This window comes from Dermacentor variabilis, chromosome 6 (assembly GCF_050947875.1).
Source record: "Dermacentor variabilis isolate Ectoservices chromosome 6, ASM5094787v1, whole genome shotgun sequence".
Lineage (NCBI taxonomy): Eukaryota > Metazoa > Arthropoda > Arachnida > Ixodida > Ixodidae > Dermacentor > Dermacentor variabilis.
This window is the reverse complement of record NC_134573.1, coordinates 188,446,796-188,473,495: the sequence shown is the minus strand read 5'-3', so window position 1 is coordinate 188,473,495 and position 26,700 is coordinate 188,446,796. Positions and strand designations below refer to the sequence as shown.

Here is a 26,700-nt window from a genome sequence, read left to right as displayed (position 1 = left end):
AAGTAGAAAAGCAATATCACATCATTACGCCAGATTGATGGCGCAGGCCTCCACTTTCCATACAGGCTCAATCAAAACACAAACGGACGTGTTCTCGCAATAGCACTGCGTCTATCAGCCTTTTTGTTTTTATTCTGCTTCTGAAGATGCTAAGTGCGTCACGTGCCATGAAGCGCGTACCGAAACTTTGCAACGACGGTGCAAACGGGCATCGCCACGCGAGCTCGCAAACTGCAACCCAACGAAGAGCCTGGATGGTGGCAGGAAAGTCCGGGTTCATTCTCCCACCCAAAGTTCTCAAAAGCCGTGCTTTTCAGTGATTATTATTATTATTATTATTGTAATAAGATGATTTATTATGAGGCACTAGGCCCAGTCTAGTAGCACTGGCAGTAGACGAAAGCTGATCACGCGCACAGCCGACACAAGAGCGCCTTCTTCGTCTTCGTCTTCACCACAATGGCCCCCGGGAGAGAAGAGGAGCCATCCTGGCGACTTACGGCGTAGGTAGGATGAGGGGGTCATAGTACGGCTTAAGTCGGTTGACATGAACCGTGTCACGCCCGCGATGCCTATGGTCGGGTGAAGGTGTCACAGGTTCCACAACATAGGTGACAGCGGAGGTACGGTCTATGACGCGGTAGGGGCCATCATAGCGTGCAAGGAGTTTGGTCGAAAGGCCAGGGCTGTGAGGCGGGACCCACAACCAAACAAGGGAACCAGTCGGGAAAACTGGTGTAAGCGCGTCACTGTCACACCGCAGCTTTTGACGACCTTGAGCCGCGGTCGTAAGGGTTCGCGCGAGCTGCCTACAGTCCTCGGCGTATTTGGCGGCTTCAGACACAGTCGTGCATTCGGAAGCGTCGGGTCGGTATGGGAGCATTGTGTCCATAGTACACGAGGGCTCTCGTCCATACAGCAGAAAAAAGGGCGAAAAGCCAGTGGTAGCTTGTGTGGCCGTATTATAGGCATATGTGACGAAAGGCAAAACAGTGTCCCAGTTACTGTGATCCGAGGCGACGTACATAGCCAACATGTCACCGAGTGTGCGGTTGAACCTCTCTGTCAAGCCGTTCGTTTGCGGGTGGTAGGCTGTAGACTTGCGGTGAACGATGCTGCATGCAGCGAGAAGAGCTTGGACGACTTCGGACAAGAAGACACGTCCCCTGTCGCTGAGCAGTTCGCGTGGAGCGCCATGTCGAAGAACGAAGTTCCGCAAGATGAAGAACGCAACTTCGCGCGCAGAGGCTGCCGGGAGTGCGGCAGTCTCGGCGTAGCGCGTCAGGTGGTCGACACCTACAATTATCCATCGGTTACCCGAGGAACTGCAGGGAAGTGGCCCGTATAGGTCTATGCCGACGCGATCGAAGGGCCGAGCCGGGCAGGGCAGCGGCTGTAGCTCACCAGAAGGGCGCTGTGGAATTTTACGCCGTTGGCACGCCGTGCAAGCGCGTACGTACTGGCGCACGAAGTGATACATGCCGTGCCAGTAGAAACGCTGCCTTAGCCGAGTATACGTTTTCAGAACACCGGCGTGACCATTATGAGGAGCAGCATGAAAATAAGCGCATATGTCAGAACGCATGTGTCGTGGTATCACCAGGAGCCATTTGTGACCATCAGGCAAATAATTTCTGCGGTAAAGAACGTTGTCGCGGACAGTAAAGTGAGCGGCTTGGCGACGAAGTGTTCGAGAAGAGGGTGTGGCGGATGGGTCGTGGAGGAAATTCAGCATAGTTGAAAGCAGGGGATCCTTACGCTGCTCGTCCGGCATATCAGCGACGTTGAAGGCTGACATGGATGCGAAGAGCGGAGACACTGAAGCCACATCACAAGGTAGCGGCGATCGGGAAAGCGCATCGGCGTCAGAGTGCTTTCTGCCCGATCGGTAGACAACGCGGATATCATATTCTTGTAAGCGGAGTGCCCATCGCCCTAGGCGACCTGACGGATCCTTCAACGAGGACAGCCAGCAAAGTGAATGGTGGTCGGTGACAATGTCAAAACGGCGACCATATAGGTATGGACGAAATTTGACGAGCGCCCAAATAATGGCCAAGCACTCCTTTTCTGTTACTGAGTAGTTGGCTTCTGCCTTCTTTAAAGTGCGGCTCGCATACGCGACGACGTACTCGTCATAGCCGTCTTTCCGTTGTGCGAGGACTGCACCAAGTCCGATACCGCTGGCGTCCGTATGTACCTCTGTAGGCGCTGTGGGATCGTAGTGTCGAAGAATCGGTGGCGAAGTAAGTAGGCGACGTAGTTGCTGGAAGGCTTCGTCACAGGAAGTTGACCACGCGGAGATGCCGTTGGTAGCGGTAAGCAAATTGGTCAGTGGTGCGATGATAGTCGCGAAATTGCGCACAAAACGCCGAAAGTAAGAGCAGAGCCCTATAAAGCTGCGGAGCGCCTTAAGAGTAGTGGGCGTCGGAAACTCGGCGACCGCGCGAAGCTTGGCAGGGTCAGGAAGCACGCCTTCCTTCGATACAACGTGACCCAATATTGTTAACTTGCGAGCAGCAAAACGGCACTTTTTGATGTTAAGTTGGAGGCCAGCAGAGGTGAGGCAGGTCAGTATCTCATGCAAGCGAACGAGGTGCGTCGGGAAATCTGGCGAAAACACCACGATATCATCAAGGTAGCACAGACATGTTTTCCACTTGTAGTTGCGAAGGATGGTGTCCATCATACGCTCGAAAGTAGCGGGCGCGTTGCAGAGCCCGAATGGCATTACGGTAAATTCGTACAAGCCATCGGGCGTGATGAAAGCTGTCTTCTCACAGTCATCATCTGCCATCGGCACTTGCCAATAGCCGGAGCGAAGATCCAAAGATGAGAAGTACTCCGCGCCTTGCAAGGAGTCGAGGGCGTCATCTATCCGAGGCAGCGGATAGACATCTTTACGAGTGATCTTATTGAGTCGACGGTAATCCACACAGAAGCGTATTGACCCGTCCTTCTTGCGTACTAATACTACAGGAGACGCCCAAGGACTGTGGGAAGGGCGAATGACGCCACGGTGCAGCATGTCGTCGACCTGCTCGTTGATGATCTTTCGCTCGGCTGCCGACACGCGGTATGGTCGCTGGCGTAAAGGAGGATGGGAACCAGTGTGGACGCTGTGAGTGACGGTTGCCGTACGCCCCAGAGATAGTTGGTCACAGTCAAACGACGAGCGAAAATTCTGAAGAAGCGCGAAGACTTGTTGGCGATATGGAGGCGGCAGATCGGCGTCTACGACAGATTCAAGAACGTCGGACGACGACAATGATGATGATGATGTGCACGGCACGGGAGAAGTGAGGGCGTCGAGTTCATAACAGGCCGTGTCGTCGGAAACATCGAGAATGTGAAGCGGGTCAAGGGGCTGAACACGACCGAGTGATTCGCCGCGCAGTAACCTCACATGGTACTGAGACGGGTTACACACAAGCATTGAGGATAATCCAGACTCAGTGGTGAGTACGGCAAATGGGAGAGGTAGAGCCTTGCGACGTAGAAAAATCGGCGATGGTGTAAAAAGTACTGTAGCGTCTGGCGCGGTAGAGCAAGAGACGGGCACAAGCACACACATGTCGGGTGGTATGTCCGTATCGGACACAATAGTGAGCTTGGAGGCTGTTTGTTCAGAGGGGTCAGGCAGCGGGGCATCGGCAAGCGGGAAAAGCGCTACTTCGGCCCGGGCACAGTCGATGATGGCACGATGGTGAGACAAGAAGTCCCAGCCGAGAATAATGTCATGCGAACATGATGACAACACGAGAAATTCAACAACATAGACAATGCCGTCGATGACCACCCTTGCAGTACATTGAGCGAGCGGGGCTATATGCTGCGCAGTCGCGGTGCTTAGAAGCATACCAGACAACGGCATTGTGACCTTATGGAGGCGGCGACAAAGCTTTTCGTCGATAACAGAAACTGCAGCCCCAGTATCAATAAGCGCAATTGCGGCGGTTCCTTCGACCAAAACGTCCAATAAATTGCGTGGCGACTGTGCAGGCCTTGTAGAAGTCGCGAAGCTTGCAGTTCGTGCCTGCGGAACTGCAGCAACTAGTTTCCCTCGCTAGGTGACTGGCGGCGACGTAAGGGGGAAAGTGAGCGACGACGTGGTGATGGCGAACGATGGGTGCCGACAGGGCGTCGAGGAGGCGGCGAAAACTCGTGGTCGGGAAGCATCGCATGCCCGGTGGTATCGTGGGAATAGGCATATCCAGGTGGTGCGACAGTAGCGTTAGCAGCTGGCATACGACGATGGCAGAAGCGCGCAACGTGGCCGGCGACACCGCAAGCGAAGCATATGGGTCGGTTGTCGCGTGTGCGCCAAGGGGATTGAACTGGGCGTCGAGATGGAACGGCAGGCGATGCGGGAGGAGGTGCAGCTTGAAGTCGCATTGGCGCCGGAAACGAGAACGTCGGCGGCGCAGGTCGCGCGGCGACTTCGGCATAGGTCAGAGGTGCAGCCACGGGAGGGCAGGGTTGGGCGAAAGGTAAAGACCCAGCAAGTTCCTCGCGAATGGCCCGCCTAATGGGAGCAGCCAAAGATGTGTCAGGCTGGGAAGGTCCATCGTTGAGAGGCAGCATAGACAATTGGCGCGCCACCTCCTCACGAATGAAATCCTTAATCTCAACAGAGAGCGATGCTGCTGGTGTGGTGTGTGAGCGAAGCGTGAGGCCCGAGAGCGAGTCGCCAGGTGCGAGAGCGCTGCGCGCAAGGACCCTCTGTCGACGCAGCTCATCGAAGCTCTGGCAAAGAGTGACGACAGCTGCGACAGAAGGAGGGTTCCGCGCCAGGAGCATTTGAAATGCGTCGTCCTCGATGCCCTTGAGGATGTGCTTCACCTTGTCCTCTTCAGGCATGGTGGAATCGACGCGGGCGCAAATATCAACGACATCCTCTATGTAACTAGTATAAGTCTCGCCGGGCTGTTGAGCGCGCTGGCGGAGGCGTTGTTCAGCACGGAGTTTTCGCAAGGCTGGGCGACCGAAGACTTCCGCGAATGCAGTTTTGAAAGCGGACCAAGTTTGGAGTTCCCGTTCGTGATTGTGGAACCAGAGGTTCGCAACGTCAGCAAGATAGAAGATGACGCTACGGAGCTTCGTCGGGTCATCCCACTTGTTGTGTTCACTGACGCGCTCGTAGGTAGAGAGCCAATCCTCTACGTCAGTCTCACCTGATCCGCTATAAACAGGAGGGTCCCGCTGCCGTTGCACGGCGCCGCACATGACAGGAACGGCAGATGCGCCAAGCGGATTGTTGGGAGCGTCGTTCATAGTAGCGGCTGGAGCAGATGTTAAAGTTCGGCTGCGAAGTTCCAGGGTGAGGTCGGGGAGTGCAGCACCTTCCACCAAATGTAATAAGATGATTTATTATGAGGCACTAGGCCCAGTCTAGTAGCACTGGCAGTAGACGAAAGCTGATCACGCGCACAGCCGACACAAGAGCGCCTTCTTCGTCTTCGTCTTCACCACATTATTATTATTTCAGTCTTGAAACAGGAACAAAGACAGAGGAGCTGCAGAGAAGGATGTCCTAAACAGCTTGTGAAAGCTGTAGCCCCCATTCTCTAGGCAGCAGTGAAAACAACATCTTCAACAACAAAGGGAGCAAATTGCACATACGAAATGAACGGCACAAACCATAGACTAAAAAAATGTTAAATATATATATATTCGTACCGTTTACCTTCAACTCCCGGTTGGTATACATTTAACCAAGTTCCCAAGCCGGTCAGCGCGTTTGGGAGAGCGTGTGTTGTGTATACGCTTCACTGCAGAGTTTTAGGGGAGATAAAAGTCATTACATGACCGTGAGTTTCAACGTGTGTCGTGGAGCGTGAGTTACTCTTTTTTTTTTCTTGCAGCTGAGCCAAATTTCGTAGATGGTTTATAATCGTATTACGAAAGGCAAAGCGATTCGATTTACGAAGGCAAATCGGAAAATGAGCGAGAAAGTTGCCAAGAGGTTAACTAGATGATGTGCAAGGTAGATCCTTCCAGGGGTTGCTTCACGAATAACGACGCAAGCTGTTATATCGAGTGACTTCTCTCACTGAGAAAAGCCCAACCCCTCGGGCATCCGTATAGGAGCACTGGCTTGCCTTTTCGTTTTGTGACACGAGCCAACATGCAGGCGGGATGACGTCGGTACCGCCAGTGCTAAGCAACTAAAAGTACAACGCACCAGTGTGTATACAGTTTGCCTTCGACCGCTCTTGCGAGCAGTCGTGGCACATTAGAGGGCATAAGTGGTCAGCGGTCCGATTTTACGAGAGAAAAAATTGTTGAACGGAATAATAAATAGATGCCTTCATTTCTGTCTGAAATGCTTTTCGACTTCAACATTATCTTTTTTCATACAAGAGCAACAACAACATGGCGGTAATGCCTCAAACACGGCGCAATTCGTCTCTGTCGCGCCCAACAAAGCATACTTCCAGATGACACCTCTAACACTGGAAAGGTTCTAACGTAGGCGAACGCTCGACACAGCTACGAGCGCAGGCTCGTCCTCGACAGAACCGGCAGACATGCTCGGGAATCGCGCCGCGATGCGAAATTAACGCACGTCGCGAGTCGGTTTTCCCCGCCGAACAAGCGCACGCGTAATTCCGAAAGCGAACACAGCAGACTGGGCATTTCACGCAAGGAACACTCGTCGCACGACGGCGTGCGCGCCTCGGGACGAAGTCGCAGGCAGGTCCGCCGCTCTTCGCCCCGCGCCAAGGTGCGCGCGCTGCTCGAGCACAGCTGTGCCGGCCACTCGCGGGCGCGGAACCGACGGCCCGAGGCTGGGAGAAACGTGCGCCGTGGCCATCCTTGCTGGCCAAACGCCACGGGCGCGCATCACTCGTCAGGTTCGACTTCCCGCCCGTGAGACAAAACAGCAGCGATTCGACGGCGGAGTTATCTTACAGAGCAATGTCAACATAACGTCTCCTTCGTATTTAGATTTAATTACAAACAAATTTCGAGATACACGCGACATTTGTATGAAAAGATTAAAGAAAAGCGGTAAAATCCAAGCGAACGACTGAAACGAAAATCGGCTATGCCTGACGTCATCCGTTGTAGCGCACTGTTTGGCAAAGCGGCGCGGATGGCGCGTTCGCAATAGCGGCGTCTGCTTTGAATCCCAGCCGCGGCTTCAGTGCCAACGGCGCGTTGACACGTGCGAGGCGGCCGGAGCCAAGGCCGGGCGTCAGACGGGAACAGCGAGCGGCGGCCGTTCTCGCATTCGCGTGCGGCAAATCCTGCAGTGGCGGCAAAACCACGAACAATCGCGAACGGCTCGCGTGCGACACGGCGTGCATAATGAGCGCGCTACAGCGTGAACGCAGCCAAGCTATGGCGCGGTGCTTGCGACGTGGCAACTGCGCAGAAGGCAGCCGGCAGGGCCAGGCCACACACCACAATCCCTGACGCAGCCTGCGCACGCCACCAGGCATGAATTGGGTGACTGTGCCTCCCGACCCTGTCGCAAGACGGACGGAAGCCGCGAACGGCGAGAAGCCAGCGCTGGTGCGACTGTGCTTCACACGTTCGAGCGCGCGTCTCCGGCAGGATCCGTGCGTGCATTCAAAATTAAGCCGCGATCGCCTCTCTAGAATGACCGACAAAGCAGCAGGTCGGTGCGCGTCGCTTCTCCTCAGAGCGATCCCCAAACTGGTCTAAAAACAAAACATTAACGATCGACTCCGCGTAATCGTGCCAGTTTCACACGCACATTTCAACTTCAACTTTTCCCGCAGCGAACACTTTTAAACATCTTTGAAGGTTACACCTGTGGAAGATAGCACAGTTGCAGTTCACGCGCTGCTCTACTCGAACAGGCGGATAATACCTGCAAAAAAAAAAATGAAATGCGTAATCGAATAATTAACAAAAAATCACTAATTAAAAGTTTAGCTAATTACATTGTGGTCCATATTGCAATTTACACATTCCAGCCGTGGAGTTCGCAACGCGGATCCACTTGGAAGAAATTCTCAGGATGACACCAGTTTCGAGATATTAATAGCCGAACTTAGCGGATAAATGCATTGGCATTCCAGTTACTTTTACGCTTCAATGCACAAAACGACGTTTTTTAACAAACTAACTGGGACGCCAATGCATTCCTCCGCAAAGTTCGGCAACTAATATCCCGAAAATGGTGTCATCCAGAGAATTTGTTACAAGTGGAGCCGCCTTGCGAACTCCACGGCTAGAATTTGTAAATTGCAAGATGGGCCATAAGGTAATCAGTTAAACACTTAATTGGTGATTTTGTTAATTAGTGAATTATGCATTCGAAATTTCGTGCAAGTATTATCCACCTATTCGAGTAGACCAGCATGTGAACTATAATTAAGCTATCTGCCACAGATGCAACCTTAAAAATGTTCAAAAGCGTTCGCTGAAACACCCTGTATATTGCCTGAGAAAAATATTGACTGCTTGTCAGAACTCGCGCGCTTCTCTGTCGTGGGAGACAATGCAAAAGATGCGCGGGGCAAGGGATAACGCCGCTGCAGTGCCCTGCGCTGCTCTTCCTCATTTCCTGCAGGAGCAGCCGCTCTGCTCTTCCATTGCAAAGAACGCGCACCAATTCTCCCCTCGGACTGTCATTCGGATTCGTGTACCGTACCGTCGGGAACGCACAAACGCTCACTTGGGTACAATAGCAGCAACATCGAGCGAAGAAACTAGGGCGACGAGACAAAGGCGGCTACAAAACATTTCGCGAATCGCTTATACTTCGTACGTATTGTTATCCACAGCCTCCCTTAATTCCGACACACGCATACCCAATTAGTAAAAGCAGCCCGGGACACTCTTTTGCATGCAATCCATCTCACGCTATTTTCTCCCCGTTATTTCCTACCCGGGATCCACCAAAAGCCCCTTCCTAAGAGGCTTGACGCGTTTGGAAGAGGAATAAACGTTGACAACAAAATGGAGCACACTTTCGTGTTCTCGCAGCACCGCACTCTTCGGCAGGCGACACCCAGACTCGAGAAGCGTGGGTCCCCCGCGCGGGACCTTGGCCCGACGAGGAGAGGCCGCAGCAGACGGATCTGCCGCGCACTATGCAGATGAGGCGACAGGTGTACACGCGGCAGGCGCGAGGAGTCGCCGCCGGAACCACGCAACGACGGCGCCCAAGTCTCCCACGCGGTCGGTGTAAAACGTGCAACGCTCCGGGCGCTCCTCGCCGCGCCGACAGATGCGCGCCAACGCCGGAACAACTCTTCCTGTGTACGCAGGACAGCCGGAACGAACCGAAGCGATATCGCCTAAACCGTGGATTCTCGAGAACGGCGAACGGGAGCATTACCGACTGGGTGAGAAACGTTCAGTAAATCACGAAACATCGAGACTACCGCTCGCGAACAGGTGAAGGACCCACGAACCTACGGAAGCGATTCCACAAATTGAGGATCGAGAATATTTCATCACGCGGCGCACAATGGAGGCCTCTCAAATATAAGCGTTCGTTCAGTCAACCGGACCTCTCGCGCAGATCCCTCCCCCACGTCGCGTCGCTTCACGCGGGCAGACGCCAGATTCTCGGGAGGGCCACCCCACGCCGTGTGCACTGCAGGAGCCGGAAATGCGTCAGCCTGCGTCGCGCGACGTAAACACAGTCTGTCGCGGCACGCCGCTTTCGCTGTCACGATGCATTCTCGGTCGCCGGCCGAACCGTCACTGCGCGCCGACCGCCTAGCGAGCGGCGTCGGTAGCCTCGACGGGCGCTGCACGCTTTTTGTGGCGGAAGCTCTCTCGCTGCAGCCACGCGCGAGTTGCGCCAACTACCGAGGAGGAGCCACCAAACGGACGCGCCCCTCCGAATGCAAGGAAAGACAGCGCGCGCATGCGCCGACTGTCTATCCCAGAGAAAACATAAGAAAAAAAATTACCGACGATTACGTTACTTCCTAATGCGAAATTTGAGCGCAGCAAATAAGCTGTTTCACCTTTTCGATAGATTGAGGCAAAGAAATCGAGCAACACATGTATGCGCTATCACAGAATTTTTTTTTATTTTTCACACGTATTCCTTTAACAAAGACTCCACTAGGTAAGCTTCTGCTTCGGCGGCACGCACCTCTGGATTCTGACGGCGACGGCGCTGGGCCTCTGCTCTGGCAGCTCGTTTAGCAGCAGCAGCAGCAGCAGCAGACGGAGGACTTCCATCGGTCGTCTCGCTCATGGCTCAGAAAGAACTGGCAGATAATTTCGCAGTGGCGAACGGCAGCGGCAATTTCGGCTCGGGCGGTGCACATATACAGATCCGCCGCCACCGATCTGGCTCTCTGATTGCCACCGCACAGGGCGAACGGCAGCGGCAATTTCGGCTCGGGCGGTGCACATATACAGATCCGCCGCCACCGATCTGGCTCTCTGATTGCCACCGCACAGGGGTTGCATTGGAGGAGGAGCGAAGAAAGGAATTAGGTTCGAGCCGGCGCTTTGACAACCGGAGACTCGCAGGAAGAGGGGGGAGGGGGGCGGCGTGTACACCCAGCGGCAAACGATGGGGGCAGAAGCGCGCGCAGCAAGCGGACAACACGATAAAGGGAGGAGGGAAGAGATAGCAGCGACTGACTGATGCCGCTGACGCCGATAGTGAGTCAACCCCAGCTGCGGAGTTGGTTTCAGGGACAACGCCGCCGATGCCGACACAAACAATATGATACCCTCGCTTCCGCAGCGCTAAGAACCAGGTCTAGCCGTGGGAAGGTGGTCACGTATTCGTCGACGTGCCGGGGCCTACGTGAAATAACCGGCGCGTCGGCAACTGAAGAGCACCCTATCCGCCACACAAGAACAGGGGGGGGGGGGACCCTTTCCTCCTCTTTCTGCATGGCGGCGACGGTGTTCTATGCAGTCACGTTATCTTGACTCTCTAGCGGCGTCAGCGGCATCCAGCGGTATCAGTCGGTCGCTGCTAGCGCTGGGGGGATGAAAGGGGGGCGGAGCTGGTTACGAGGCCGACGACAACGCCGACGACGACGCGAAACCCAGGAACGGACGCCAAAGAGCTGCGCTCTAAAACGTGGACAGCCAAGAGACTATTGGTTCTTGAAAGAGAACATTCTGTAATGGCGCTGCGACTAGCGTATACACGACAGGACGGTACTTGGTACATTTTCTAGACAGTCCTGGTAAATTTAATATTGAATCTGCATTTAGTCTACAGTAGTCACTCGTGTCACATAGACTGGTCGCGCACAGACGCCCAAGCGCGCATGCCTCACACCCCAACGCAGCGGGGAAGACGAGCCGCCACGCCCTCAATTGTCCGCAGTGCCCCACCTCCGCTCGCACTGGGAGTTGTGAAAACACGCCGCCAAGGTTCGCCGATCGGCGGGCGCTCGCGGCTGTAGCACTCCGGGAGCGATGGATACGCTCCCCTCGCTCTTGCGGGCGCAGGTGCCGAGACAGTGCGTTCGCGTACGAGCGCCTCCCGCGCCTACGCATTGTTAGCGAAGCTTCTTATATCAGCACGTACATCAACCGATGAATGGGGCTAAGCCCTCGCACAATACGTGCGAAAGGTAAATGCGTTCGTTCTCAGAGGACGACTACAGGCACGCTTGCAAAAGGCCTATGCGCAAATGAGTCACGCTGGCACTTCTATTTTCCCCTCTTGCACTCGACCGTCCGTGCTAGAAGACTGAGCGGAGTGTCGCCACGCGCGCCTCTGCGCGCTCGGTCGCGACGCCGAGCCCGCGAGGGGGGGGGGGGGGGGGGGCGAGCTCACAGGCGCCGCCGCCGATGTTTGTTTGTGGTCGGCGCGTCATTTAAATAGGCATAAGCAGTGCTTTTTTTGTTTTGTTTTTGTTTAAGTCAGTCCAGCTTCGTGATTTTGTGTCGTCTCGTTTAATTCTTTTGCCCGTCTCGAGCATACAATCACGTCAAGTAGGGGAGCAATGAATAACACAATACCAACAAAAGTGAACCCTCCTCTCCACCCGTCCGCGCATGCGTGCCGTCACAAGTCAGCCCGACGTGGGATTCCGAAGCTCCTCCTCCAAAAACGTAACGTGACACGACGAGAAGAAACAGCGGCCTCGGAACGTCGGAATCGCGCACTGTACTTGCGGGTAGAATGGGCGATATGTCTGATAGCGCCATCAACGAGAGATGCAACTCAATGGTATATTATATATCACATGTCTACTGCATGGTGCTGTTTCTTTGTAGCATTCATATAAAAAGTTGAATGCAACTGACACCGATGGTTGCAATGAACGCCGCCGCCGCCGGTCGAAACCGACACGGCGCGCACCTCTTGCAGCAGGACGTGCCCGTACGGTCTCCCCACGCATGTTCCGTCACAAGTTTACAGAGCGGCCGATACAGTCACTGTCGGAAGGCTTCCGCTGCCGAAACCTCCAGACGACTCCACAAAGGCGGAGCGATAGTTGGCCTTTTCTGCTGACAACTTCGACAACTGTCCTAACTCGAGACGTTCGAAACGTCTTGTTCTAATTCCTGGATTAGAAAGGACTTGGATTTGTATGCCCTCAATAAGAGGCGATAACAGATAACTTTCAGGGACTGCAACGGTAAGGATGCGGGGTCAAGGTGGAAGGAGCTTGGGAGGCGCGCGCGGCTGCAGAGGCGACCGACGCTAAACGCCCCACCAGAATGGCGTCTTCCGCGGATGCAATGACCGAGCCACCCGTGCCAGGTTCGTGGCCCGGGAGCATTGACCCCCGGCTCAGGCCGCCACGCACCGGGGCCACTCCTATTATAGCGACCGGGCGCCCCCTTCCCTGGGGCCCGCTCGGGCACCGCACGAGGAGGGGGGGGGGGGGGAGGCGACGGTGGCGAACCGCGGGTTTGACTCCCGGAGATATATGCGCATCACAGGTGCGCGACGCCTCATAAACCAAACGCACCCCTCCCCCGCAAAAAAATAATAATAATAAATAAAAACACCGAAGAGCCATCGCAGCCTGCGAAGGCGGATGACCAGCGAAGCTGCACAGCACGTCGCACGGACTGTTGGGCAGCGGTATACATTCTCATCATTTGTCAATGGCAGTGAAGACAGCTTTGTGATTACTGTGATATACACTGACTGATTCGGTTACCTCAGACAGAACATTGTCCAAAATTAAATCTATACGGGACCGCTGTCGAGTGACTTGGATTGGTGTGGCACTTCAAACCAAACTCTTCTAGCACAAACTCGGCGAATCGTTTCTTGTCTAGTTTTTAAATGTTCACACTCAAGTCTCCAACAATGATCGCAAGGGTAATGTCATCACGGCCTACCCATGCGAAGTGCGTGGTCATGAATTTCTCGATATCACACTTGGGTGTGCCTGGAGATATACGCACAGTGAACATCACAATTCCGTCTTTCGCTGGCACGGTACAGCCATCCCCACAGTCGGTGGCATTGTCCTCTTGTGAGTCAAGGGTGCGTGGCTGTACATACATCCTGTCCTTTGCGTATATGACAGCGCCTCCTGCTCGTGAGTACATGTGCTGTTCACAAACGATTCCAGTATACCCATCGACTTGAAACAATGCATCTTGATTTATTTATTTCATTAGGCGCGGAATGCTTGAAGCCTGTTTCACCTCCGCCGCGGGTCGGCCCAGTATTGCACTAACTGCATTAACCACATTTTTGCCCACGGACACGACAAATGCATCGGGGGAGTAGAGGTGCACAGCTTCGCTGTAAAGATAGTTACAGCTCTTCCATAATTTGATTCATGCGGTAATCCGCCGCTGCCATAGCCGCACTGCAGCTGCATTTTGCTGGATGTAAAAACCGTGCGCAGCGTGGTGCTTCACCTGCGAGTCCTGCACGCCGGGCATCACGCGTGGCGCACTGTCGACCGCATCCCGGGCCGCTGCCCCTTCATGTCCCGTGCCGGATCCTGGCAACTCGAGCCTCACACGCTACAGCGACATTCTGGATTATTATCGCACTTCGCGCCGACTCTACCCTGACCCTGCACGCGGTTTGGCGAAAGCGGACGAACGACTACTACGCCGCCTTCAGACCAATTCTTTCCTTAGTCCGGCGGTCGCCCGGAGCTTCATGCCGGAAATCTCAGGCACGTGCCCGACTTGTCAGGTCCTCGCCGATACCTTTCACGTTGTGGCTTCGCGCCCCGCCACTGCACTCTCCTTCTCATCCCCTTACCCCATATCCCTACTAGAGAGGCTTGGGAGGAGCACCTGCTCGGCTGCCTTGGAAGCTCAACGTTCCTCGGTGGCGCACGAGAGGGCAGCGGCCATCTCCAATGGCATCCCGGACTAGAGGCTGCCACTCAGGCGCACAGCAAGCAACTCTCTTATTCTCGAATAAAATGTCTCTACCACCACCACCATCCCGCCGTCTCGCCGAGTGACAGCACGGCACGATTCTACTCGTTTTTCCACCACGAAGTTACCGCGACACGCAGATGCACCTCCGATATGGATCGCAATTTAGACAAGCCATTCAGTCGCACACCGCTAGCGACCATCGATTGATTACACGAAGGCATCAGGCCACGCTGTACCTGCTCCATCGACAGCTTGCAACTATGGCGCGGATGCACGCAGCATGCGTCCTGCTGAGAAAGCGCTCCTTCCTCGCGAGGGAACATCGAGAAAGCACGCGTTGGCATGGGCGCGGAAAGAATCGGCGGGCTGAGATCATTCCAGTGGGTGCGCAGAGGTGTATTGACAAGACGAATTTCTATCGCGAGCAGAGTCAGTGCTCGCGCGATGGCTGCGACGCCTGCAAAGCACTTGCCTCAAACGATGCGCGCTGGCAGCACGGTCATCGCGGTGCAACGCGCGGCCCACGGTGGAAGCAGTGCCACGCGCTACGCTGCCGGGCCGCGAGAGGGGAAGGGAACGCCGCCGCTCACCGGCAAACTGGACGACGCCGCAGTAGTAGAGTCGCATCCCTCGCTGGCGATCGACGGCTCACGCCAAGCACGCGCACCGCACACAACAACAACTGCGGAGGAAGCGTTGCGTGCCGCTAGCGGTAATCCATTGGCGTCGTCCTTTTCCGTCGGTGCGCCTCGATCGGCGGCTGGCGCCAGAATGGGCGCCGCGGGCGACGCTATTTCGAGGTCGGCCCGCCGCGCCTTCGGCCAACAGCTGCGCAGCCCACGCCGTCTGTTACGCATGCCGCCAGCACGCGCACACACTGCGCTTATTGCCCGGACGGAGCTGCGCTGCGGCCGCATCACAATGGGCCAGAGAGAGCCATCGTGATATCCACAGACCGAGGGGGCGTCATGCAATGGCGTAACGCGTTGTGCCAAAGCAATGTCGACACTTCCTGGGGTCCGTCGAGCCCCGATGCGTTCCTCTTTGGACCTACCCTCGTAGCCCTTCTCACTAAAATAGATAGCGAGGAGGGAGGCTCGCGTACCTGCTGAGTATGCCCAAATTGAACAGTAGAATCCAATTCCGGAGCCTTACGTTCCGAAATCACTATTTGATTATGAGGCGCGCCGTACTGGGGGACTCCGGGTTTATTTTGACCACCAGGGGATTTTTAACGTGCCTCCACTGCACGGGACACGAACGTTGCTGCATTTCGCCCCCAGCTGCCGGGATTTCCGCTTAGCAGCGCAACAACATAGCCGCTAAGCTACCGCGGCGGGTCACATTCAACAGTTACGAAAGCCTATTCCTTTGCAGCAGGTGGCGCCTTCTTGGTGTATCAATGCGGCATAAGCAGTTAAGACACTGATAAATGCACAGCTTAGTACGAATGCGTAGCCACATGTGGTGCAACAGAACGTTACATAAACATACAAAAGCTTTAGAAATGTTACATGTGTGTGTCACAGGTCTGCTCGCACCCGACTACGATTGCGCTTCTAGGTCTTCGCCTCGTTCCTTACAAGGTGCTTCTCCGCTGGCAATAATTCTTGGAGAGCTTACGAGTGTTAAACGCGCTGTTTCTCGTCAGCATTTGACGGCACGCGCACGCTCGTCCGACCTCGGTGCAAATACGCGGCCGCACGAGTCGGACGGAGCTTCCGAATATCCGCGTTCGCCACCCGACACACGTGCAGAGATGCGGCTGGCGAGGCTGCAGCTTGACGAGTCACGGGTCGACGCTATCGATAAAGACGAGGGCGAAAGTGTTGCCCCAATTGGAAAAGCAGCAGCCTTGGGCGAACACCGAAACGCGATGGGCACTGCTGCCCCGGGGAAGCTGAGCTACATTTCCATAACGTACGCGACGGCGCAGCCAAGTTAATGCATCTGAGCGCTTTACACACGTCGTGCGTAAGCCGTACAACAGCAGTGTTTCCGTATAGGAGCACAAAGCGGCGGCGTCCCTTCGACGGAAAAAAAGAAAAGCCTATTCACTCGGTGTTGCCTTCTTTCCGAGTAGGTCTCTCTCCACTACAAGTACAGAGAAGTGGCACTAAACGGTTGAATTGGCCTCCGTACCGAACCTTTCACAAGTTGGCCGCACGAGGTAGTTATTCCCGCACTCCGTCCTCCACAGGTGCCTACCGTGTGCACGCAGCCTGTGACGGCCGCCTCCGGGAAACGGCGCGTAGAAGTGAACGGCGGCCGCGCAATCGTCCGGGAAACAGCCTAATTAGTTCAATCCGCGCGGAGCCTCCGCCAAGCGAGTGAAAGGGCGCGCGCCGCCGGGCACTTCCGCCTGGCGCAGGGATCGGTCCGCAGACTACACAGCTTCGCGTGCTCCTTCCTCCATGCTCGCAGTTATGGCGGTCAAGCAAATAGCGGTGACGCTCCGAAATTCTGGTGGAAACCTCGGGCCGGTGATTTTGTCCACGTTTTGCAACGCGGCTTCTGGCCCGCACTGGGACCGAAAGCAACGCTGCGACGCACGGCGCGTAAGCGAGTACGGGCCATCACGACCGTTAAATAGACGGCCAGTGCGTGTCCGGCCGGCTTGCGTCGTTGAGATCTCCTAAGCAGCAACGTTACACGCGGAAACATAACGCAGCAGCATTAATCTCGGCGCGCCGCAACACTAAACTCGGCGATACATTCGGTGAAGAGTAATGCTCACGCATTTACGCATCATAAGAATTGCTTAGTTGCCCCCACATTTTTTTCACCAAGCATGGTTCAGGATCCCTTTAGAGCAGGGAAAAAAGTACGAGTTGTGCCAGTATGACCGTTCACCGAGTCGTTATTGTTAAAAGATTGCCGCTCGGACTTGCTACGCAATATCGCTTGTGGACAGACGACGGCTGCCGAGTGTTCAATCGAATGCTCGCGCCAAATGCCTCCCATCGTGCCGCAGCGACGCAGAGGCCAACGACTGCTCCGTGCCGGCTGCAAAGGCCAAGCCGCAGTGCTCCGCTATGCCCGTGCCGCCGAAAACTGCCGTCCGGGTCGGGCCGAAACCACGCCACCCCTGCGGCCGTGACGCTGCGCCGAGAAACGAAGATGTTCCCACGCCACACACGCGCACAAGCATGGCCGCCAGTTGGCGGGCCATTACCGCGTTCGCCTCGGCGGTGCCGCGCACGGCTTGCTGCCCTCCGCGGTGCGCAAGCGGCTCTTCAGGCGCGGGCGCACCGCCGACGCTGCCGGGCCGCTTCGGCGGAACGCGCGTGGGCAGCTCAAGTGTAGTGTAAGCGCAGATCGCATGCCATTAAAACAGTTTCCGCGCGCTCTGAATGCACGCGACAGGCGCCGAAATTAAGTCATGGCAAACCATGAGCGCTGAAAAGCCAGCAGTGTACAGAAGCCTCGCTTCTATTTATGTACAGTCAACAGCAAAAGTTTACGGGATGCGGTTTCCCCTTCAAATGTAAATTCCTACACTGTTAAGGCATGACACTTCGTATTTAAAGAATCTCTGTGTAGGTTGCGAAGGCTACTACATGCTGGAACATTTAATTCGAGGCTGTGTGACCATGCTTCGCGAGAATTCAGCTTCTTGGCAGATCCTGCGTCCCGTAAACTTTTGCGGTTGACTGTACATCTTTATTTCCGTATACTGCAGCCTCCCTGCGAGACGACCTCTCGAACGCTTCGGTCACCGCCAAAGCTGCCCCCTGACGCAGCAAAGGCGACGCAGACAATGATTGAGGAAGCACGATAGGCAATCTCCTCCTTCCGAAGGAGATTGCCTTCCTATCACATTAATTGCAATTCCCTCTGCGCATGCCCAATTCTGCAGATTCTGTGGTTTCAGATAGCGGCGGAGCATCTATATCGCTGACTGAAAGAATAAAAGACGCTTTGGTCGTTGGTCAGCGCTGCGTCCCTTCGCTCGTCCCGTCGTTTAGCGCTGTTTTTATTGCCCGTAATCGCGAACCAAACCAGCCCAAATGCGTACTCTTCTCCAAAACCCGACGCCTTTGACGTGTTTCCGGCTCCCGCAGTAGCTTCCACCGCACGCAACCAGCAAAAGCAAAGCCTTCAAAGATCTGCACCTGTTTATCCACAAAATGTTGTGTGCGCGCTGCAAAGTCCGGAAACGACTCTGCACATCGTCACGGAATGCCAAGGTGTTCACCCCGCGAGAGGATTAACTGGTCACCGATCGAGGTGAGAGAAGGTTAGAGCATGCGTGGGAAGAAAGCAAGGAAGAGAGTGATATATAACCAATACAAGCGTAGGTAATGTACAACACAGTGATAGCGGTTGCAAATGCACAAAATCGAAATCAGATAGGCAAAAGGCTAGAGCGATAGATGCAGTGAAATCTGATTAATTAAACAGGCTGAGTGGCTATTTGTCCGCACAGTTGAGGAAACGCCGACAGCGCATAGGCGGCGCCAGTTGACGCTTATGCTGACGAATATTTAATATATATATATATATATATATATATATATATATATATATATATATATATATCCTTACAGCCCACACTTCCTCAATTGCAAGTTTTGGCCACGTCTCCGCGAGTGCCCGCACGTGAGTGAGTGGAGGGGCAAGCGCGCCCGCGTGCGCAAGATGCATTTACTATAAGTCCTTTTGCTGCACTGCATTTAGACATAAGCATGGATATTTCTTGAACGTTACAGAAGTACTAATCACGAACTGAAACGAATGGCGGTGCACAGGTATATGTGTTTCGTTAGCACGCCGGTAAGCGAACGGGCGATGGTTGTCCCGTGATTAGGTATACAGCCGCTTATTCTACGAGAGCAACTATTTCCATGCGCACCGAGCGAGGAAGCGTTTCTTATTTGTGCCCCCACGAACACGAGATGTGAGAGGAAGTGCACGGAGACGTGAGAATTACCTCAGAATTCGTCGCGATAAAAACAACGGCAGAGAGAGCGCTGACGATTTCATCCTCACGTGCCAATTTCAAGTGCGCTCTGTACTGTCGCCTTCTTTCTTTTTCTTTTCCTTCCTTCCTTCCTTCCTTCCTTCCTACGAGTTGCACACTAAAAGATGTTTTACAGCGAAGCGGTTAAGGGCTACTTTCACGAGGATCGTGTCCGTGTGTTAACACAAAACTGTCACCATCATCAGGATTGGCTCCAGCATCGTCGTCTCCTTCCACAGCTGGCTCGTTGGCGCCGCTCGGCGCTACCGCGCGAACGCGCTTGTGCATGTGCTCCGGCGTTCGTCGTCGTCACCGATTAATTAGAGTGTTTTAGTTGAGCGTCGTTACGGTACGCCCCGCTCCGAGCTTCCCCGCTAAGCCACAGCGGAGCGGCGGGCGATTTTCACGTTTTAGTTATACGTTAGCGGAGCGGACCTTTGGTAGTTGCAGCGCCCCCTGGCCAAAGTCAGGGTAATGAAAGAAAATAAATACACCTATTGATCACTCTTATAAAGTAAAACGTATATATATATATATATATATATATATATATATATACATATATATATATATATATATATATATATATATATATATATATATATATATTATTTCTCCATGAAGTATCTAGACGTGCGCTAGGAATGCGTTACCGGTCCATTTTATACAATGGAAAATAAAGCGCCGTCTTGAGGAACGCCACGTGATAGCCACCGCGCTTGCTTTCTGCATCCAATCCAATCCTTTCTGATGCCAACGCTAGCCAAAGCGCTGGGCGGCACGCTCCGCTCAGGCAGCTTCTAAGCATACCGTGTTCCTCGCTCCGCTAGCCCGCTTACGGCTAAGCGGACGGCGCATGCGCATTCGCGCTTACGCTCCGCTTAGCTGCTTAGCGGAGCATAAACACGCTAAAACTAAAACACTCTATTAAGAAACACACAGACGTAACCAATTTTACAGCGAAGCTGTTAAGGGCTAGTCGCCCCCCCCCCCCAGGATCGTGTCTGCGTGAACACACAGAACTCCCCACATGTCGGCCGATCTCGAAGACAGTGCAAAACCGGGCAGTCCCGCGGCGGAGATGAAGCAGGCGTTAAAGGGGGCATGACACGGTCCACCCAACAATTTTCGGTTTCCCGCGAGACATTGCAGCAGCAGATGGTTTATGATGGCTTACACGCATAAAAACTGGGCAGTAAAAGTACACTTCTGTCCAAAATATGAGCTAGAACTCGCTGGCTCTAAGCCCCACCCTCCGGCGCCCACCGCCATATTGCCAACCCATGTGTGACGTCGTCCGCTACATGGAACCGAGCCATCGTGTGCTACAAGACCAGCCACCGCGCCTTGTGAGGTGGGGACATAACTGCCGTTTCTTGCCGTATTTGCTACAGATGTCGCGTGCCATGTCTGCGACACTGCCAACTTCACGTGATGAAGCAACAGAGGAATCGTTGAGCAGAACATGCAACGATGGTGTATTTTGACCTCGACCTCATCGCCACCAGCTCAAGTAACGAAACACGGCCTCAGAGATTTGCACGCGCCGGCTGGCTTGCTAAAATCTCGGTGGTGTTGCGTCTGGCACCACGTGCAGAAAGGAATTTCACCCGACCTTCTCCCACCATGCCTCGTCGCAATGAAGCGTGACTTCCTCATTCGCCCATGACCATCTCGAGTGTCTGCCGGAAGCCTCGCAGTGTTTACAGGCCTCTTTTGTGTGCGTGTCTGTGTGTGTGTGTGTGTGTGTGTGTGTGTGTGTGTGTGTGTGTGTGTGTGTGTGTGTGCGTGCGTGCGTGCGTGCGTGTGTGTGTGTGTGTGTGTGTGCGTGTGTGTGTGTGTGTGTGTGCGTGCGTGCGTGCGTGTGTGTGTGTGTGTGTGTGTGTGTGCGTGCGTGTGCGTGCGTGTGCGTGCGTGCGTGCGTGCGTGTGTGTGTGTGCGTGCGTGCGTGCGCGTGCGTGCGCGACTTCAGAGGGACCCTTTCCTCAAACGGTCAAACTCTACAGGAGAACTTTCACGAACCAGCAACGCGCAAAAGAGACGGCCAAACGTATACAGTTCCAGGAGGCTCGGTACCACCAGAGGCGTGGTATAACCGGAGGCGGGGCCCTCTTTCCGCCAATCAGACTCTGTGCCGCTCACGTGACGTCGACGGAAGCAAGATCCCTCCCACGATTGTAGAGAGCCTATTTAAGGGACTCCGAAATGTACTTTTAAATCCCTTCATTCTCTTCCCATCACCTTTTATCAACCTTTGAATAAATCGTGCAAGTTTCGCACTAGAAATCGTCTCGTCCTTGCTTGGTCGCCATGGTCTACCGGATGCCTGCAGCCCACCGACAACGCCACGCTACCAAATAGTAACGTCGGTCGAGCTTCGATAGGCAGGCGTCGCTACAACTCGGCGGCAGTACGATACGCTACCCTGGAGTACGCAACAGTGGCCATGGACGAAGACCGCGTAGTAAACGTGGTCGACATAGACGGCGACATTGGTGTTGCGCTAAATGCTGCTGGCGCTTTTCCGCATTCTTGAGCACCGCGTAGCCATCCGTACACGGGAGGCGAAGTCTGCTGATGCTACTTCGTACAATGCAAATTGTTAGGCTCGTAGATTGTTTGCTGGCATGCATTCCTCTAGGATCCGTACTCAACAAAACTACGATGTTGTTAAGCTACCGCGCCTTCCCACCACGACTTTTTTTCCCCACTGTAGTTGCGCGCAGCGCATGTGAGTGAACCATGTGTCCCCGGCGCAAGGATTTGGCGCGATGTACGCTTTGGCTGAACTTTCACTTGAACTTGCTTGATATCGATAAAACAAATAGCAAGGCGCTGCCTGCCGTATGGGTCGGTGCGGAACACGGTCGGCATCGCATTGGCCGCAGCCTCAGCTCTTTCACGGGTATCCCAAACTCGGCGAGCAGACGCAAATCGTCGTCGTAGCTGTCTGGCGTGAAGTGTTGCCAGAACAAAACAATAGCGTCAGGTGAACGCCAGTCCTTCCTGCCCACATTCATCTCGCAAGCCGCCATTACGCTTGACGGGCTCCTCGGGGAAACTGAAGAACGATACGGAACACTCCTTGCTCCGTTTGCTCGGGCAGCCCAAAGCACCACATAGGCACCGCTGTGGCACTGTTTCAGCCGCTGCAATTTGAACAATTCCAATAGAAAGCTGAACAAAGCAGAAGTTTCCCGCATGCGCGCACAGCTGACACACCGATTCTTCGCCGGAACATACAGGCCTGGCTCGGCAGGCATGCAGCCTGTGACATCACGGCTCGGAAGCGTGCCAGTGCTGCCCCACTGCTTTGCCATTCGAGTGTAATACAAAAAATTCAATTAACAAATTGCGTGCTCGCTCAAATGCGCTAAAGTTTCGCCAACGTGTTCTTAAACGTACAAAGATTGTCTCACACAACACATATTACGATCGAAAATTGGGTGTCATGCCCGCCTTAAGCGCTCTCCATAAGTGGGCCGATTCCGAAGATTGTGCAATGCCGGGCCGACCCGCAGCGGACGTGCAGTTCGCGATAACGGGGCCCACAGTTTCGCTGGTCATCCTTACTCGCAGAGCGGAAGGGCACTGAGCTTTCTTTTTTTCCCCTTGCTTAAACAATAGCTTCGCGTTTTCCCGCCTAATCTGGGTCACGCTCTCAAATCGAAGGTGTACGCACTGGGAGGAGAGAAAAAACGTGATTTCTCGGTAGCCCAGTTTTAAAGTTGTAATGTCGATCGCCAAGACGACGAGAAAACAGATCGGCGCGACGTACCATCTCGCACGCACTAGGGGGAACAAAAGAGAGCGGTTCTGGGTCACCGCGGGGAAGCCAGACAATCGTGTCTCGTTCAAAGGCCCGAAGAACGCCCTGGGCGGCAGTGCACCGGTGCCGGCCGTTCATGCCCTTCCCTGGAGCGAGGCGTTCTTCGAGACGCGCTGGCCCGTGCCCAGCTCCACGCGGGGCAAGGGCCGCGGATCAATGCGCGCCGCCGGTGACGCGCGCGAACATGAGTGCGGCACTGGCATTGGCGCCAATCTCAACGGTCACTCAAATTATGGCGCACAACTGTCGGCTTGCACTGCACGCGCCTAAATGCCTGCGTCGGCGCTTTACCGTCGAGCACCCAACTCGCGGTCGCGTCGCGCGCCAAGCGTGCCCGAGTTGTTACCGCAGGCGCGATTTATTTAACTGCAAAGCTTAAATAAACGGTGCCGGCAAATGGAAATCAGAAAGTAGCGTGCGACTTGATGAGGGCTAGTTGGTTCATATTTAGAACTGAGATTAAACAGCGGGAATTAAACAAGGACACAGGGAAACAAATACAGCGCTTGTCTGTGATATTTGTTTCCTTGTGTCATACGCGCTGTTTAACCTCTGTTCGAAAAAAATTCAGCGCCGTGCGCACTCCTACAAAACTCTCCAGAAGGCGAGCAATCTGCGCCTACATAGCGCAGACCGCACGTAGACAACGAAGCGGCGGCATTCACGTTAACTCCCTCCCGAGGAGGTCGCGGGACACGAACTGCCGGACTCTCGCAGAGCGATGCCCGCGCAGCGAGCGATCCGGAGGCGCTGCTGCTGCACGGCCAACGGGCTGCTGCACAACCAGGCGACGAGAACGGCTTCCGTCAACGTTCGGTTGCGCTCGACACGCACTGTCGTGTGGCGCGGCAGGCACGCGCCAAGACGAAAGGCCGAGGACGGTGCGCGACGAGGACGCCACCGAGTGCGCGACAAGGCGCTCGTCGCACACACTGCCGGCCGTGAACGTTGGCGTCCCTCAACGAAGCGTCCGCGCACAGTTACGCAGGTGAAATACCCGGCTGGGGCGAGTTTGGTCACGGTGGGTCGCCGGCGCGATACGGTGCACGCTGCCCGACACATCGAAAACCGTGCCACGTTTAGACTCTTTTTATCATTATGTTTCTTTTGCCTTAAATGAAGGTCCGGGACTCCTAAAAATCTAGAACAAAAATGCTCTCCGGCGATAGAGTGCCCTAAATATTTAATAAACAGCTTTAAACAACCAGTTTCGGCTTAACTTCTACTTTGTCGTTACGTTAAGACACCGAAGGTATAGTGATCTGGAAGCAGGACACTGCGACGTTTTCCAAAACAAGGGAACAGTTCACAGGAAGGTGGAGGCTTGATTTAACAGTGCTCGGACCAGGTAATGTCGCTGAAGCGAACATTTCGACAAGGGGACTTGTCGTGTTTGCCAAGGCAGCAATTCACCAAGTCCCCTCGACGAAATTAAGGTTGGCTTCGGCGACATACCTTGCTCGAGCAGTGTTCATCGTGGCAACGTTTTGACACTCGCTACAACTCGCTCGGTCGATCACCTCCTGCCGCTACATCACAATGGGTAGCAGCGTATGCAGGAGGCGACCGCGCGAGTGTCAAACGTCGCTGGTCCCACCACTCCGAGTCGTGACACAACCACCACCTGGCGAACGAAACCGAAACTGACTTTAGAAAAACTAAGGCTAAGGCATGCCAGTATTTTTTTCTCGGGCTTAGGGATTTAAGACCTTTTCGAAACTTGGTCAGCACACCTTCAAACATCAAGGAGACGTTTAGTTCTTGCCACAAGTTTCAGCGTCGCTGTACCCCTAATGTCAGGCGAGTAAAGGACAGGAAGATAGCATAGCAGAGAGATAGAGTAAAGATCAAACAGGGCTGTTTACAAACATATATACAACACAGCGACTAGGCAGATGTTTATGCATATATACAATGGATGTGCTTCAGTTCTGGCCACGCATTGGAGGCAGTACACGTTAACAGATAAGAAGACTGCTTCGATCACAAGAGAAGATTTGGAAGACGTCTTCGCGACTTGACACGTATACAGTCGACAAGAAAACGCTAAGGAAAGCACATATTATGGCTGCGTTTTTATTTTTTTCTTATTAACATTAGGCGCATAAGAAAGCGTGCGTGGGACCTTATATACAGGCAGAGGACCTCCCACGCGTTTCCAAGCAATCTCCTTAGCCGCCATCTTGCTTGGACAGCAGCCTGCACAGTTTTTGGTTTCGATACCGTCTTCGGGAAGCTGTCTTTTCTGCCGGTTTAGCCAGGCTTAGAACGAGAGTAAACGGTGGCCGCTGTCTCCTTAGCTGTCTATTTAGCAGTCTACGGCAACTAAGTATTGGGACGCAGCCTGTAGTTCGCTCGTGAAGCAACTTTCGAGTCCCGGCACATCGGCACTGCTAGTAGGTCCGCACACCTCGCGATCAACGCTGCGCGTAAACGACTGCAGTGCACGGCGGGGCCGCGACAACGCCCTGGAAGCCTCGGCTACGCACGGCTACGCACGGCAGCGGCACGGAGGCCACAGCAAAACTGCACGGCCGCAGCGATAAAGTTCGCCACTGCAGGCACGGCCACACATGACAAGTCAACGCGAGTGTACCACCAATTCATTCTACCAGCATTGACCTATGGGGCTTTTTAAAAACACTAGGACAAAAACACTAGAGAAGGAACGCCCATAGAGAATGAAAATGAAAATCAAAGGGGTAATGTTAAGAGGCAGGGAGAGGGTAGTATAGACTACAAGGCCAAATGGAGCAGGTGATATCCTACAAAACTAATATTAACTTCTGTTTTCTTACAAGCCAAAACCACGATCTGATTATGCGGCACGCTTACACACACACCGTTTTCTACCACCTGAGATTCTATAATGTGCACCCCCATCGAAATACAGCAGCCGCGGCCGGGATCGAACCCTCGACCTAAGCAGCGCGACGGCACGGCCACTAAGCTACCGCGGCAAATGGCTGATAATCTGGCCGAGATTAAACGCAAGTGGAGTTGAGCAGGTCGTGTAATCTGTACAGAGAAAATATCCAGCGATCTATTAGAGTCCCAGAATGGGAGCCCAGTGAAGAGAAACGTCGCCGAGGGCAGCAGACGGTGTGACGAGATTAGGGAATTTGCACGCATAGGACGGACTCGGCTGAAGACAGTGGCCATTGGGATCGCCGAGACTTTTGTCCCGCAGTGGACATAAAATATACGACGATTACAACGAGAAGGTACAGCCGGCCCACGGGTGTCTAAATGCCACACGTAAAGTAGCAAAGACGGCACCTTCAAACTCCGAGCTGTGTGCCTAGGTTGGCAAGACACTGACGCCTTTCAGTGGTGGGCCACAAATTTATTTTGGCGCCAACAACACCACGTGTTTCATGGCACCACAGGCGAGCGAGTTCTCGGGCAATCCGTGACGGCTGAGGTGTCCCCGGGGCAGCTCTCACCGTCCCACGAGTTTACTCGGAAAGTGACCCTCCTCTCAAGCGGCGAGGGTGCATCAGCGCACGCATTATTTCGACAAGGCGATGTCGGCCGTCGAATCACTACGCTCGAGCGGAACCTGCGCCTCAACACCGTGGGTGAGGGGCGCCGTCGTCGAGTGCTGCAGCCGCCGTGGTCGAGA

General features: G+C 54.3%; 1 protein-coding gene across 17 annotated transcripts in view; it reads right to left on the bottom strand.

The window, feature by feature from the left end:
- The window catches only part of LOC142585972 (uncharacterized), a 148,879-nt gene that overhangs the window by 103,979 nt on the left and 18,200 nt on the right, over positions 1-26,700 (bottom strand). For 2 of the 17 annotated variants that reach the window (XM_075697126.1, XM_075697138.1), the window contains exon 1: positions 14,874-15,060. The exons of 11 other annotated variants lie outside the window; for them this stretch is intronic. In XM_075697126.1, the coding sequence (XP_075553241.1) occupies positions 14,874-14,910 (37 nt within the window). In that variant the 5' untranslated portion in view covers positions 14,911-15,060. Of the gene's footprint in view, positions 1-14,755; positions 15,061-26,700 lie in introns of those variants that run through there. 4 more of the 17 variants (XM_075697134.1, XM_075697142.1, XM_075697131.1 and 1 more) reach the window with 4 other exon arrangements.